Source organism: Emys orbicularis, chromosome 1, assembly GCF_028017835.1.
Source record: "Emys orbicularis isolate rEmyOrb1 chromosome 1, rEmyOrb1.hap1, whole genome shotgun sequence".
In the NCBI taxonomy this organism is placed as follows: domain Eukaryota; kingdom Metazoa; phylum Chordata; order Testudines; family Emydidae; genus Emys; species Emys orbicularis.
In genome coordinates this window covers 320451692-320468652 of record NC_088683.1, presented here as the reverse complement: position 1 = coordinate 320468652, position 16961 = coordinate 320451692, and the positions used below count along the sequence as shown (strand labels likewise).

General features: G+C 47.6%; 1 protein-coding gene across 1 annotated transcript in view; it reads left to right on the top strand.

Annotated features, from left to right (window-relative positions):
* The window catches only part of PDS5B (PDS5 cohesin associated factor B), a 252523-nt gene that overhangs the window by 224124 nt on the left and 11438 nt on the right, over window positions 1-16961 (top strand). Inside the window, exons 32-33 of the mRNA XM_065403763.1 lie at window positions 13725-14173; window positions 14281-14382. Of these exons, the coding sequence (XP_065259835.1) occupies window positions 13725-14173; window positions 14281-14382 (551 nt within the window). The remainder of the gene's footprint in view (window positions 1-13724; window positions 14174-14280; window positions 14383-16961) is intronic.

Here is a 16961-nt window from a genome sequence, read left to right as displayed (position 1 = left end):
TGGCACCAGATGACTCTGTGGCTGCCCTTCCTCTGGTCTCTCAGGAGGATTTCAATGCCCACCTGGAGCTTCTCAGGAGGGTAGCTTCAAACCTCCAGCTCCAGGCTGAGGAGATGGAGGAACCATCGGACACGTTGTTCAATGTCCTTACCTCCTCGACGCCGGGGCGCGTGGCCCTCCCGCTCCATCAAGGGGTCGCCAATATCACTACTGGCCTCTGGCAGACCCCTGCATCCCTCAGTCCTATTTCCAAAAAGGCCGAGCGGAAGTACTTTGTGCCCACGAAGGGGCACGAGTATCTCTACTCTCACCCAGCTCCGATCACTCTGGTGGTGGAGTCCGTTAACCATCGGGAGAGACACGGCCAACCCGCTCCCACCCCTAAGGACAAAGATACTCGCAGGCTGGACTCCTTTGGAAGAAAGTTTTATTCGTCTGCGAGTTTTCAGCTCAGAGTGGCCAACCACCAGGCACTCTTGAGCAGATATGATTTTAACCTTTGGGGATCCCTTCCCAAGTTTGAGCCCTCCCTCCACGAGAAGGACAGGAAGGAGTTCCGGGCTCTGGTTGATGAAGGTACGATGGCGGCTAAAGCAGCGCTCCAGGCGGCCTCAGATGCGGCGGACACGGCCGCTCGTTGGATGGCCGCGGCAGTCTCCATGAGAAGGGCGTCCTGGCTTTCGCTCTCTGGTCTGAATCCCACTCGATCATGCAGGACCTTCCATTCGACGGTCGGGAGCTGTTTGCTGATCAGACACCCGTCTGCACGGGATGAAAGACTCCCGTACCACCCTGCAGACGCTGGGCCTGTACGTCCCGCTGGCCAAGGACAAGCCCAGGCCTCACACCTCCGCTCCAAAGGCTCGGGGCAGATATGAGCCCCTGCCTAAGAAGCAGCGGGAGCAGAGGCGCCGGTCACAACACCAATCTCGTTTGGCCCCTCATCCGGGGCCCTCTAAGGCCAGGAGGCCAGGGAAGCGGCGTTTTTGACTGCTTGTGGGGGGCCGCCGGGCCGGTTGCCAGGTTACACCCCCCCCCCCCCCCTCAGTTAATAAAGTTCAGGTTTGCCAATCGTTTACCTGCCTTCAGTCTGCAATGGTTCCGTATTACTACGGACCGCTGGGTCCGCAACACTATATCCCTAGGGTACAGGTTGCAGTTTCTTTCGCCTCCTCCCATTTGCCCTCCAGCCAGGGAGTCGGCGGAGGACCCGGAACATGCGCTCCTTCTACATCAGGAGGTACAGCGCCTCCTCTCCCTGGGAGCCGTGGAGAGGGTACCTTGGGAATTCCAGGGCAAAGGATTCTATTCCAGGTATTTCCTCATCCCGAAGGCAAAGGGGCGGGCTTCGGCCCATCCTCAATCTGCGGAAGCTCAACCAGTTCTTGATTCGCTGCAAATTCTGCGTGGTGTCCCTAGCCTCTATTATTCCCTCCCTAGACCTGGGGGATTGGTTTGCAGCGCTGGACCTCCAGGATGCGTACTTTCACGTCCACATTTTCGAGGGTCACAGGTACTTCCTCCATTTCCTGGTGGGTCAGGACCACTACCAGTTTACGGTCCTCCCCTTTGGCCTCTCGACGGCCCCCAGGGTCTTAATGAAGTGTATGGCGGTGGTAGTGGCCCACCTCAGGAGGAGAGGGCTGCAGATCTTTCCCTACCTGGATGACTGGCTGCTCAAGGGCAAGTCCCGGTCTCAGGTGCAGCGGCAGGTAACCTTCCTGCTACGCACCTGCTCAGCTCTAGGCCTAGTGGTAAAAGAGGAGAAATCCACGTTAGTACCGGTCCAGCGCATAGAATTCATAGGAGCGCTGTTAGATTCCCAGGCGGCCACGGCCTCCCTTCCAAGGGACAGGTTTGAGGCGCTCAAAGGCCTCATCGCCTCAGTCACAGCCTTCCTGGTGACCACGGCTTGGGTCTGCTTTCAAATCCTCGGCCACATGGCCACATGCACCTCGGTGGTGCGACATGCCAGGCTCCGGATGCGGCCCCTCCAACTCTGGTTGGCCTCCCGGTACTCCCAGGCCAGGGACGGCCTGGACAAGGTCGTCACGGTGGTGGCAGACCTCCAATGGTGGTCCCTCCCGAGCAACATGCTCCGGGGTATCCCCTTCCGAGAGCCCTCTCCGTCGCTAGATCTAGTGTCGGATGCCTCGGACGTGGGCAGAGGAGCCCATGTGGGGGACTTCAGGACCCAGGGTGTGGTCACCCGAGGAACTGATCCTGCACATAAATGTCAGGGAACTCAGGGCAGTGCACCTGGCGTGCGTAGCTTTCCGCCAGCGCTTACAAGGGCAAGTGGTCAGAGTCCTCACGGACAATACCACCGCTATGTATTACATCAACAGGCAAGGGGGCACGCGCTCCAAGGCCTTATGCCAGGAAGCCCAGCTCCTGTGGGAGTTCTGTATAGCCCACAACATCCTCCTCCGAGCGTTCCACCTACCCGGTGAGAGCAACATGCTTACGGATCATTTGAGCAGGGTGTTCTCGCAACAACACGAGTGGTCCCTACACAGGGAGGTAGCGGAGTGGATCTTCCTACAGTGGGGTGCTCCCCAGGTGGACCTGTTCGCCACCGCCCAAAATCACCTATGTCCCAGGTTCTGCTCCAGGGTGGGAGAGGGCGACGGGGCCATGACGGACGTGTTCCTGCTCAATTGGTCGGGGACCCTGATGTACGCCTTCCCGCCTTTCCCCCTCATAGGCAGGGTCCTACAGAAGGTGAAATCAGACGGGGCAAGGATTATCCTGATAGCTCCGGATTGGGCCCGTCAACACTGGTACGGGACCCTACTGTAACTATTGGTGGCCCCCCCTCACAGGCTGCCGCTCCGCCCGGACCTCCTCTCCCAGGAGGGAGGTCGTCTCCTCCATCCCAACCTGGCCCCGCTCCACCTGACAGCGTGGCTGCTCCGTGGCTAGATGCGGAGGAGGGGAGGTGTACCGAGGCTGTTAGACGGGTCCTGCTTGAGAGCAGGAAGCCGTCCACACGGAGATCCTACCTGGCTAAGTGGTATCGGTTCTCCATATGGGCGAGGGAGAGAGGTTCCTCCCCCGCGTCTGCTCCACTCCAGCTGGTCCTGGACTACCTCCTGTCCCTTAGGACCCAAGGGCTGGCCCCCTCCTCGATCAGGGAGCACCTGGCGGCCATCTCGGCCTTCCACCCTCCGGTGGCGGGACAGTCCGTGTTCTCCCACCATATGACTTCCAGATTTTTGGACAGAGCGTTCCCTTATGCTAGATCTCCGGTCCCACCATGGGACCTGAACCTGGTACTGTCGCGGCTCACGGGGCCACCCTTTGAGCCCCTGGCCACGTGCTCCTGGTCCCACTTATCGGAGAAAGTGGCGTTTTTGGTGGCTATCACCTCAGCCCGCCGGGTGTCGGAGCTTAGGGCATTGACCTCTGAACCCCCGTATAACTTTTTCCATAAGGGGAAGGTCCAGCTTCGCCCGCACCCGGCCTTCCTGCCAAAGGTGGTCTCGGTGTTTCATATGGACCAGGACATTTTTCTGCCAGTCCTGTGTCCTAAGCCCCATTCCTCCAATGAGGAACGACGCCTGCACATGCCAGATGTGCGTAGGGTGCTGGCCTTTTACTTAGACCGAACGGGGCCATTCTAGAAATCCCCTCAGCTTTTCATTGCTGCGGCCGAGCGCATGAGAGGGCAACCGGTTTCCACCCAGCGGATCTCCCGCTGGATCACCTCGTGCATACGCACGTGTTATGACCGGACTGGGGTTCCCCCACCTCCTATGGTCAAGGCGCACTCGACGAGAGCTCAGGCCTCGTTGGCTGCCTATGTGGCTCATTTCCCTATTCAGGACATCTGCAGGGCTGCTACGTGGTCCTCCGTCCACACTTTTTCATCGCACTATGCGATCGTCTCCCAAGCAAGGGATGACGCCGGGTTTGGTAGGGCAGTACTCCGCCCGGGTAACCATTAACACTTATCATTTAGAACTCCTACCCACCTCCGTTAGGTATCGCTTGGAGTCACCTACTGTGGAATACAGAGGAGCAATCACTCGAAGAAGAAAGGACAGTTACCTGTTCGTTAACTGGCGTTCTTCGAGATGTGTTGCTCCTGTCTATTCCACATCCCACCCTCCTTCCCCTCTGTCGGAGTTGTCTGGCAAGAAGGAACCGAGGGTGGGGGGAGCACGCAGCCCCTTTATGGCGCGATATGTCGGCACCACTCCAGGGGTCGCAGCGGTGCTCCCCCACTACGGGTACTGCTAAGGGAAAAACTTGTGGCACCAGTGCACGTGGCGAGCATGCACACCTACTGTGGAATAGACAGGAGCAACACATCTCGAAGAATGCCAGTTACGGAACAGGTAACTGTCCTTTCTGGTCTAACTTTGGTGTGGACGCTGCTCATGCCTGAGTCACGGTCTTCCACTGATTTTTTTAGATCAAAGTCAGTTGGCCATTTTAGTCATTCTGGATCTCTCACCAGCTTTCAATATGATTAACTGTTGCTTGTTGCTTTGGAAACTAAAACATTGCTTCCTTTCAGTGATTCCAATCATATCTAGAAGATGGAAGTCAGTCAGTGGTGATGAACACGTGTGTTATCACCAAGGGATTTGATGTGTTTGTCCAGAATAAAGGCCTTTGCCAGTGTTATTCAACATATAAATTAAACTTCTCTGTGATATCACTGTCAAATGCAGGATACAGTAGAGTAAAGTGTTGCCATTAGGCTGAGATACACATTATACTATAGGAATGGCATTATTACCCTAAAGGGGACCCCATTTGTGAGAGCTTTTGGGGATAGATGATCAGTCGTTTATCAAAGCTCTCTGAGAACTGTGAAGGAGATTAGCCTGTCTCTACTAAATCCTGCAGGTGACACACATTCTTGTGGTCAGTGGTATTAAAGTCCTCTAATAGATCTGAAAACATCTTTCATATTTATGAACTGAGCATGTTTGATATAGAGATCAGAAACAGGATAAAAATGGAACCTCTTGATATATTTGCTTTCACTTTTCTGATTTAACCACAGTTTAAAGATGGCTTACTTTCATATAGCACAGAAAATTAGTGCAGGAAAAAATCATTACCACTGGTAATAATTATACAGTTTTTATACTAATTATACAGTTTTTTCTTTTGTTTATAAAATAGTTCAAATAGCTCAGTAAAATTTTCACATAGTGACAGTAAAATTAATTCTCTGCATTTCCACCATGAAGAATTCTTCTACCTCAATTTGTTTTTTAACAATATCTGACAGTTTCAGTCATTGTAGTAAAATATTAAACTAAAACATAATTCAAATAACACCACATTTACTGTAATTCATTTCTCTGAAAGCAGTGCATCTAAGAGATATTATTTTTTGTCACTACCTCTTCTGTTCCACCGTCTCCTTGTGCTCCCCCCCTGCTACTTTTATCTCACTCACATCTGTTGCTGTTCTTCTGCTGGGGTGGATTGCCCCAGGTTGCTTGGGATGCTGAAAGCTTCTGTCAGGTAAATAGCCTATATTTTGCCTGGTCTGAGGCACTAGTAACCATTTTATGTTATAGTATTCGTGAACCACCAGGAAAATAAACTAATGCACCATGCTACTGAAAAAAAGGGGAATTTCCATGTCCAGATGAGTATAGTGGTTTTTAAACACTGTGGTAACTCTCAAGATAATGGACCTTGAGATTGTGTAGTTCTGGTAACCATCTTGCCTTTCCCGTTTGCCTTGAATTCTGACCCAGTTTTAGTCTTTATCTCACAATGTCAGAGCTAGAACTAATTACTTATGCCATCTGAACAGACATCATCCCATTTTAAAAGTGCCATAAAGTATTGATTTCTTACTGCTGAAGTTCTTGAAAATATTTGCTGTTAAAATAATTTTGCAATTGAAGTGGGGAAAGGGAAGCAAAACAGTAATTTTGATGAGGTGACCTGATTTTAAAACATGGGCTGTCATTTAATTTATTACATGTAATCAATATATTTGTAATTTAATATTAACTATGTAAAACTTTGTTTTTAAAAAAGTTTATATGTATCTTGGTTGTGATTCTCAACCAAGTTTGAGAGACTGAGACCAATACAGCTGCCGACACAAACAGTTCCTTTTTCAGTGTTTAAGAGGATATATGAGTGACCAGTAAAGTTAAATGGAGAAAATAACTGACCTCAGGAATAAAAGTTGTGTTTTATATTTCTGCACTTTTTGAAGGATTTGTATCTCCTCTTGAACATGAAAACAGCAAGATGTTTGTGATAGTAGCAGTATAGAACTGATTTTTGTGGGAGGGGGATTGTAGTTGACATTTAATGCTGTCAAGTATTTGGATTTTAAAGGTGTCATAATTCAGGGACTGTTTGTCCAAATCACTTCAAATTTAGTGGAAGAATTGTACCTCAAAACATACCTAATATGCCAGTTGTGGGGTTGGTATGACTGGATTTGAGAGGATAGCCCCAAACCAAAGTTTTAATGGAAACTCAACTGCAACCTTAACTATCTGGTAAAATTAGATGTGATCTGACAAGTGTGTATCATAAACGGTAATAGTAATAGGAGAACAACATGGGCGGTTCTTCATGTGATTGCACATGTCTATTCCACTGTAAGTGCGCATGCGCTCCAGTGCACAGTTGTTGGAGTGTTTTTCCCTTAGAGGTACCCATTGGGGTAGTATGAGCTCTCCCCACTGCCTCACACACTGCACTCAGGCATTAGGCCACCCTAACCCACCTCAGTTCCTTCCTACCACCCATGATGATTGTTGAAGCTCCTGTTCTTACCTGTGCAAGTCCCTTCTTTCTTTGGTAGGTATTGTAGTTAGTACCCATTATTGTTATAGAGTAGTTTGTATAGTTTAGTTAGCTTAGCTAAGTTTAAAAAAAAATAGTAGTTTTCTGTCACTAGCTCCCATCTGGGTACTGGTATTGGTACCATAGTTATGCCATGTTCTCTGGGCTTCAATACCTGCCACTCTTGTGGCAAACCTGAAACCTGTGCCAGTTAGTGACCTTCACCTTGACGGCCTTAAGTGCTTGGAGGAGCCTCATGTGACTGATTGACTGCAGTATCTGTAAGGGGTTTAAGCCCTGGTCCAAAAAGGACAGGGCAGCCAGACTTAAGTACTTATTGGAATTAGTGCTCTGCATTCCTTTGGAGCCATCCTGCTCAGTCTGGGTGCCATCAGTCAGCAGTGATCCTCTGGCCCTGCTGGTACTGAGAGGCAGGCTGATTGATTTTACTGGTGCCAAAAAAAAAGGGTACCGCAAGTCATCTAAGGACTCTGTACATGGCACATCAAAATTGGGGGGCAAAGAAGTTGAGTTCTACCAAGGATTCGGGTGTGGTCAAAAAGGAAATGCTCCCGAGAGCACACCTTAGAACAGGAGTTTGACTCCAGAGGACAGTTCAGGCCAGTTGAGACCAACTTCCGAAGGGCAAACTTTATTGCTGTCACCTCAGGTTCCAGTGTCGCAGGATCAGAATACTTTCCTAGTACCATCTACTCCTGAAATGTTTAAAGCTCCGAGAGCATTGTTGAATCCCTTGGTACCACCTTCCCTGGCAATTCACACGAGTTTTGCCTAGTATTAGCGCTAAAGATACTGACTCTCATTGCTTCACCTCCACGCTGTGTGGGACTGTCGGATTCTGGAATTAGTGTACCAATTTGAAACAGTATCATCTAGGGAAAAGCTGCCGATGATCTTGCCAGTGTACTCCCTTCTCCAGAATCTGAGGCTGGAAGGGTGGAAAGGAGGCTAAGTTCCCTGTAAGCTGCACAGCAGCCTTCTTAGCGCCACGCAGGCGCTCAGGGAACCTGCTGGGGGAGGGGTGCCCCAACCCGGCCCCCAACCTGCCATGGTGCCTCTCCCCTGGCCCCAACTCTGACGAGGCGTCCCTTTCCTGGCCCCAACAAAGCCGAGGCGGCCCGGGCCCAAACCCAGCTCTAGCCCAGACCTGCCGGGGGAGGGGTACCTATCCTGTGTCCCCAGCCCCGGAGCTGCCGTGGAGGGGAGAGGCACCTCTCCCCCCCAGCCCAGGTGCTGCTGCGGGGAGAGAGAGCTGGGGGAGTCCTCTCTCCCCGTCATAGCCCGGATCCTGCACCCCAAATCCCTCATCCATGGCCCCACCCCAGTGCCTGCACCCCCAGCTAGAGCCCTCACACCCCTGCATCTCAAACCTCTTCCCCAGCGTTGAGCCCCCTCACACTCCGAATCCCTCAGCCCCACCCCCACCACATGAATTTTGTTATGTGCACCAACGTGGAGGTGATGTCAGACATCACCTCCATATTGGTGCACATAACAAAATTCATTCCGCACATGGGTGGGAAATAAGAGGGAACATGGATAGGAGGTACTATGTTCCCCCCTGAGGGGTTCAAACGCTTTTACAATAATCCATCACTGGGCTCCCTGGTAATATCTGCAGCTAACGAAAGAGAGGGGCAGGGTTACCAGGCATCAACATCAAAGAACAAGGAAGCTAAGAAACTAGACTTGTTTGGAAAGAAGATTTTTTTCCACAGGAGGGTTACAGCTTTGTACTGCAAACCAGCGAGCTCTGCTGGGGATGCTACAGTTTTACCTTATGAAATATACTTTCAAAGTTTAAGGACAAGCTCCCAGATGACAGGAATTTCAGGTGGTGGTGGTGGAGAACAGGTTGGTTTCTATAACAGCTCTGCAGGCTAGTCTGGACGCATCTGACTCTGCAGCTTGCTGCATGGCCTCTGCCATCACTATGTGACAGTCTTCATTGTTGCAATCTTGTGGTCTCCTCTCGGAGGTACAACCAACAATCCAAGACCTTCCCTTTGATGGGCCGTCACTCTTCTTGGGAAAGACTGATGAGACCCTGAATAGTCTTCAGGACTCAAGAGTGATTCTGAAGTTTCTAGGGATTTATACACCGGTGGAAAAGAGAGTGTCCTTCCATCCACATCAGACCCAGCGATTTCCAGGGTTTGTTACTCAAGCCCAGGACCTACCGAGGAGGAGCAGAGGTTACAAAAGACATCCACCACCATCCTTTGCTTCTGCAGCTGCCAGTTCATCAAGGCAGGCTGCATTCTCCAAGAGCACGTTTTAACAGACTGGTCAAGGGCAGAGTACCATATCCAAGAATGCCATCTTTTCCTTCCCCGCTTTTTGCAGACCATGCAGGGGCGGCTCTAGCTTTTTTGCCCCCCCAAGCATGGCAGGCAGGCTGCCTTCGGCGGCATGCCTGCGGGAGGTCCCCGGTCCCGCGGATTCGGCGGCATGCCTGCGGGAAGTCTGCCAAATTGCCGCCGAATCTGCAGGACCTGCGGATCTCCCGCAAGCAAGCTGCCGAAGGCTGCCTGACTGCCGCCCTCGCAGGGACCAGCAGGCCGCCCCATGCCCCTCCACCCCCACCCCGTGGCTTGCCGCCCCAGGCACGTGCTTGGAGCGCTGGTGCCTGGAGCTGCTGCTGAGACCACCTATCCCACTTCCTTCATGCTTGGGCTCACATCACCAAAGATCAGTGGGTTCTAAGCACAGTGGAAGTGGGATACATCCCTCAATTTGTCTATCCCATCCCTCCTCTGGGACCCTCTCTCATGAAGCCGTGTTGTTGTGAGACATTCTATTACTACTACTTGTAGGAGCTATAGAAGTGGTCTCTCTATTGCTCAGGGTAAAGGGGTTTTACTCATGATACTTCAGGATCCTGAAAGCAAAGGGGGTATGTCAGGCCTATTTTAGATCTGAGAGCATTAAATGAGTTCCTAATGCAATCAAAATTACAGATGGTCACTCTAGCTTCCGATACTCCTTCCTTGGAGCTGGGGACTGGAATGCTGCCCTTGATATAAAGGACACTTATTTCCCTGTGGCAATTTTATCAGAGGCACAGAAAGTTTCTAAGCTTCACAGTCCTGCCCTTTTTTCGTCTGCCGCCTGTTGCTCCGGTATTCACAGTGCATGACAGTGGTAGCAGCATAACTGTGGAGATCAGAAGTCCATGTCTTCCCTTCCCTGGATGACTGGCTAATAAGAGGCTGTTCCAGGTTGCAGGTGTTGTCCAGCGTAGACGTTATCCGGTCTACATTTAATGTGTTGGGCTTGCTGATAAACACAGATGTCTGTCCTGTCTCCAGTACAGAAAATAGAATTTGTTGGAGCAGTCCTGGAGTCCACGAGGGCCAAGGTCCTCCTTCCACTGGCAAGATTTCACATGATGGGAAGGCATTGTTTTAGACTTAGACCTATTCCCTCATCACAATAAGAAGCTGTTTGAGGCTGCTAGGGCACATGGCAGTGTGCACTTACTAGTTCAATATCTACATTTCAGAGAGTGACTGGGCTGCTGAGGTGTATTCACCAAGGAAGTACCATATGACCATGACAGTTTGGATTCTGAATCAAAACTTATCCTCCCTAGATTGGTGGACAGATCCCGCCAAAGTTTTGTAAGGGAGTTCCCTTTGCCTTGCCTCAACAATCTCTCACTTTAGTCATGGGGGCCTCACACTTAGGTTGGGGGGCTCACTTGGGTCTCATACAGATACAAGGTCTCTGGTCTCCCAAGATCTCCGACTACTATAAATGTCAGGGAATTGAGAGCTACCCAGTTAGCTTTCATGGCATTTCTTCCACACATCAAGGAGAAGGGGCTTGTTGGTTCTGACCGACAATACAAAGGCTGTGTTTTATGTAAACAAGGAGAAGCCCAATCTTCACTGCTGTGTCAGGAAGCGATTCTACTTTGGGACTTCTGCATTACTAACTCTATACTTCTAAAAGCAGCTCTCCTTCCAGGGATCCAGAAAACCCTGGCAGACCACCTAAGCAAACTGTGTATCAGTCACCATGAGTGGTCCCTTTGTCTGGATATAGCATCTCTATTTTCTAGTTCTGGGGAACTCCCCAAGTGAATCTATTTGCAATAAAACACAACTGAAAGTGCCACTTGTTTTGCTCCCAAGTCGGCCCCAGCCCTGGTTTACTAACAGACTTTTCTACTGATGTGGTTAGACAGTCTTCTGTAACTTTTTCCTCCCATCCCTCGCCTGCCCAGAGTTCTGTGCAAAATCAAACAGGTCAAGGCTAATCTTTTACTCATCGCCACGGCATGTCACCATCCGTACTGGTTCTTGTAGTTGTTAGCCTTGTCAATCGACCCCACATTGTCACTCCTGCTACACAAAGAGTTGATTTCGCCTAATCACAGCCGTCTCCTTCAATCCAATCTACAGACCCTTCATCTGACAGTCTGGAGGCTTCATGGCTAACATCTACAGAGCCGTCCTGGAAGTGCTTCTAAATAGTCTTGGCTCTTTGAGCTCAGATCAAGTGTCAGTAGTCTCTTGGTCTATCCAAGATCGTGATCAAGTGTCTTGATGTTTTTGGTCTTTTGGCCTGGAGGTGAAAACCTTGTCTGTGTTTCTGGGACCTTGAAGTGAAAAAAATCTCTAATTTATTTAGCTAAATGAAAGAGGTTCTCCAGCTGGTCCAGAGTGAAAACAGTTTTCCCAGGCCTTGCTTTTATTCAGCATGTTTTGGACTATCTTCTGTCCCTAAAGCATCAAGGGTTAGCAAGTGCATCTCACAGTTGTCTCAGCCTTCCTCCTGCCTATTGATAACCACTCACTTTTTTTCCGAATCTGATGTCCATTAAATTTCTGAAAGGCTTGGACAGACTTTTTCCACAGGTGCAGGATCCTGTTTCCCCATGGAACTTTAATCTAGTCTTAGTAAAGCCAGTGGGTCCTCCTTTTGCGCCTGTAGTGACCTGCTCTCTTTTGAACCTTTCTATAAAGATTGCATTTCAGGCTATTACGAAATCCACCAGAGTGGGGGAACTGAGGACATTTAGTATCAGATACAGTTTTCTTCACAGAGAATCTTCATCCTCACCCAAGGTTTCTTGCTAAGGTGGTTTCCAGTTTTCATTTAACCAAGGTATCTTCTTGCTGACCTTTTTCTCAAAGCCTCATGGCCGTAAGGGTGAGGAGAGGCTTCATAATCTAAACGTTAGAAGAGCTTTATCTTTTTATCTGGACTGCACCAAGCCTTTTTAGGTCTTTGACATAATTGTTCATTGTGTTTGCAGACGGAATAAAAGGCTGTCCACTATCCACTCAAAGGCTCTCACCTTGGATTTCCAGTTGTAGTCACTTATGCTACCAGCTGGCTAATGTGATGCCTCCAGCTAGAGCATTAGGTCATTCAGCTAGGTCCCAAGCAGCTTCTGCGGTCTTTCTGGGCTCACATTCCTGTACTAGACATTTGCAAAGCAGCAACCTGGTCTTCGTGTCATAAATTTGCCTCTCAACAGTCTAGAGATGTCAGATTTGGACAAGTAGTCCTCCAATCCCTGTTCAAATAGATTCCAAGCCCACCTCTGTTTTGGAATTTGGACTGGTAACTTGAACCACAACTAGATATACATGACTAAGCTGAGAAAACATGATCTGGTCACTGTAAAAAATGGTTAGTAAGCTTTCTCTAGCTGTTGTGCTTTGAGATGTTGCACATATCCATTCTACAACCCGCCCTTCTTCCCCTCTCTATCAGAATCTATCTGGTAGTGAGAGGTGTCAGGGCGGCTCTGCCCTTTATGCCTGTGCACTGTGTGTGAGGCACTGGGGGGTGCTCATGTTGCCCCAACTGATACTGCAAAGGGAAAAACTTTCCAACTGTGCACTGGAGCACACATAGAGCTTCAATAGAATGGACATGTACAATACATCTCAAAGAACAATAGTTATGGAAAGGCTAGTAACTTTTTTTTTTTTTTTTTAAACAGTAACCAGGTCATTTTCTTCTAGTTAATATCTCGTCCTGTAAGCTTCCCTGTTCTTTCTCACAACTCCTTCTCACTGACTGGACTTTCCACTTTTTTCTTGAGCAAAGATGGGGTACCAGAGCAGAGACTTCTCTTCATAAACTCTGATTACTAATTTAAGTCTTCACAGGGTAGTTTGAAAGGAGAAATGTCCAATCTGTATATGAATGGCATACTGGTGAACATGACTGCTTTCAACCAAATGGGGACAGAGCAGATGTCCGTATGCATTTAAGCATTATATTTGGATTGCAATATAATGATGATGTTGCTTTACTAAATGTATTATTGGTGTAAAATGATGTAATGATGTAAGTTTCCTTTTGGAATGCTCTCCCTTCTGTGTGAGGGGTGGTCTAAATATAATCTAGTCTTGTGTATAGGTAGAGAGATCAAGTGTTGTAATTTTTCAGCTATACTGAGCCCAACACCAAAAGTATGAAACTCGGAATACTGTATTTGGTGAACATAATTTACATATCATTTTAAGTAACCTATTTTCTGCAAGCTCCTCCTATACAAAACCAGGCAAGATACTATATCTTGGTCCTTTACCACCATTAAAGAATGGGATTATGGGTATTTTTGCAATGTCTTAATTATCCAGTTACTTGCATATTTTCACAGCTGAGAATCCAAGTGAGCAAGGCCCCACATGTTGGTAGGCCTTAATAAGCCAGCTTCCTTAGAATATTTTCTGTCATCTTGTCAACATTTTTATATATATATTTATATACCCTTGCAAAGGTATTTGAAGTGTGGTGCAAGATCTTACTCTAATACCTTAACTTTAAGGCTTTATTTGTTGAAGGTGAAAAATTGCCATAAATTACTTTTCTTCATGGATTGAAAATCACTTTAGTCAAATAAGATCATTAAAATGTTTCATTAAAAAAAGTAACCTAATCTATCTTTTCAGTCAGAGATGGAGAAGCCCAGGGGTAGAAAGAAAGCAACCATCACAGACTCAGAAGAGAAGTTGGGCATAGATGACCTGAATAAATTGGGGCAGGAACAGAAACTTAGAGGGAGTCAGCGGGGGAGGAAGAGAGCTGCAGTTGTTTCAGAATCTGATGAAGCACAGTGGCCAGAGGAAAAGAGGCTAAAGGAAGATGTATTAGAAAGTGAGGATGAACAAAACAGTCCACCAAAGAAGGGAAGAAGAGGACGACCTCCTAAAGCAGCTAGTGGGGGTACACCAAAGGAAGAACCAGCAGCAAAGACATCTAAAAGGGGCAGAAAAAAAGCAGTGCCCGTAGCATCAGTAGTGGAGGAAGAGGAAGAGGAGGAGGAGGAAGGGCAAAGTGAAAACGTGGAACAGAAGCCAAAAGGCAGGCAATACAGGACACCAAGAAGAGCGCAACAAAGGTGTGTCTCTTTTCTTATATAGTGCATTCTTAAAAAAAAAAAAAAACACACACCTTGGATATTAATTATAATTTGATATTTTGCAATTTGGGTCTCCCTCAAAACAGAGTAGAACCATCTGAAACTAGTGCAGTTGAATCAACACAGTCTACACCACAGAAAAGACGAGGAAGGCCACCAAAAACACCACCATCACAGCAAAAAAAAGGGTAAGTTCTGAATGTAACATTCTGAATTTTCGTCTAGCCTTCCTATTGAAAGGTCAGGCTTTATCCACTTGGAGACCATCTCAGTGGTTAATATTTTTTATACAAGATGTGCTACAGTCTACAGAGAGTTACTATTCTTGAAGGTCTTAGGGCACGTGGTTTGCCTCACTTCTCCGTAGTTACCTGTAGAACTGTAGGTATCTGAAGCTCAGTCAATATATATGACAGGAGTATGGTGAATAAAGAGGAAGAACGGGAAATATTAGTACATAAGCTAAATTATTATTTAATTGGCATCACAGAGACTAGGTGGAATAAGTTTAATGACTGGAATATTAGTATAGAGCAGGGATGGCCAAACCCTGACTCATGATCCACATGTGGCTCTTTTACAGTTAAAGTGAGGCTCGCGGAGCCCACCATGCCCCTCCCCCTCCCCCCACACAAACCCCATTCTCCACCTACCAGACTGGCAGGGCTTCTGCCATGCAGCAAGGTGGTGGGGCTTGGGACTTCAGCCCCGCGGGGTAGCCCCAAGCCTTGGCTGGCAGCCCTGCAGAGCTGAAGCCCTGAGCACTGGCAGGTGTGCCCAGCTTTTGAAGTTATGAAGATTATCATATGTGGCTCAGACATTCAGCAAGTATGGCCACCCCTGGTATAGAGGGATATAGTTTGTTCAGGAAGGACAGGGAGGGCTGTTGCATCATACAACAAGAATGTATACACTTGTCTGAGGTCCAGAAGAAGGTGAGATTGGTAAAATTAAAAGGGATCAAAGATGGGTGTGAAATCATGGTTGAGTCTACTGTAGACCACCAAATCAGTACAAGGAGGGGTGGATAAGGTGTTTCTAGAACAAATAACAGAAATAGCCAAAACATAAGACCTTTTAGTAATGTGGGACTTCAACTACACAGACATTGGTTGGAAAAGTTGTATGGCAAAACGCAAAATTTCTAGTAAGTTCTTGGGATGTATTGGGGACAACTTTTTGTTCCAGAAAATGGAGGAAATAACCAGGACGACGGCCATTTTAGACTTGATTCTGACTAACAGGGAGGAATTGGTAGCAAATTTGAAGAAGGAAGACAATTTGGGTGAGAATGATCATGAAACGATAGATTTCATGAGTCTAAGGAAAGAAAAAAGGAAGAGCTGCAGAATAAAAACAATGGCAGGGGGGCGCAAAGTGGAATGTAATGTCCCATAGGAAGAAAATCTAAGGGATGAAGGAGTTCACGAGACTTGGCAGTTCCTCAGGTTAAAGTTAGTGTTAAAGGCATAACTGTAAACTATCCCAGTGTGAAGTAAAGATAGGAAGAACAGTAAGAGGCCAATAGGGCTACATAAATAGCTCTATAATTATCTGAAAATCAAAAAAGAATCCTACAAAAAGTGGAAACATAGATGAATTACCAAAGAGGAGTACAAAAGAATAGCACAAGATTGTAGGGATAAAATCAGAAAGGCTAGAGCATGGGACATAAAATGAGCATGGGACATAAAAGGAAGTAAGAACAAGTTCTTTAAATACATTGCGATCAAGAGAGACTAAGGAAAGTGTAGGTCCTCTACTTGCCAGGGAAGGAGAGCTAATAACTGATGACATCAAGAAGGCTGACATCAAGAATGGTTGTTTTGCTTCAGTCTTCACTAAAAAGGTTAATACACCTCTACCCCGATATAACGCGACCTGATATAACACGAATTCGGATATAACGCGGTAAAGCAGTGCTCCGGGGGGGTGGGGTTGTGCACTCCGGTGGATCAAAGCAAGTTCGATATAACGCGGTTTCACTTATAACACGGTAAGATTTTTTGGCTCCCGAGGACAGCGTTATATCGAGGTAGAGGTGTATATAAATAAATATATGGAGATAGAACTGGAAGGGACCTAGAAAGGTCATCGAGTCCAGTCCCCTGCCTTCATTAGCAGGACCAAGCACTGTCCCTGACCGTTTTTTTTTGTTTTTCCCCAGATCCCTAAATGGCCCCCTCAAGGATTGAACTCTCAGTCCTGGGTTTAGCAGGCAGCGAACATAATACCTATCTTTAAAAAGGGAAAGAAAGCGTACATGGAATTATAGACCAGTGAGCCTGACTTCGATACCTGGGAAGATACTGGAATAAATGATTAAACAATCAGTTTATAATCACCTAGAGAATAATAGTGTTATAAGGAATAGCCAGTATGGATTTGTCAGGAACAAATTATGCCAAGCCAACCTTTTTTGACAGGCTTACTGGCCTGTTGGATAGGAGAGAAACAGTAAACATGGTATATCTGGATTTTTAGCAAGGCTTTTGACACAGTCCCACATGACAGTCTCATAAGCAAACTAGGCAAATGTCGTAAATGTAGGGAAATGAAATTACAGGTGGGTGAGCAACTGGTTGAATGACCATACTCAAAGAGTAGTTATCAATGGTTCACCGTCAAACTGGGAGGATGTATCTAGTGAGGACCTGCAGGGGTGAGTCCTGGGTCTGATACTATTCAGTATTTTTTAAAATGACTTGGATAATGGAGTGGAGAGCATGCATGTGTGGATGACTCCAAACTGGGATGGGTTGCAAGC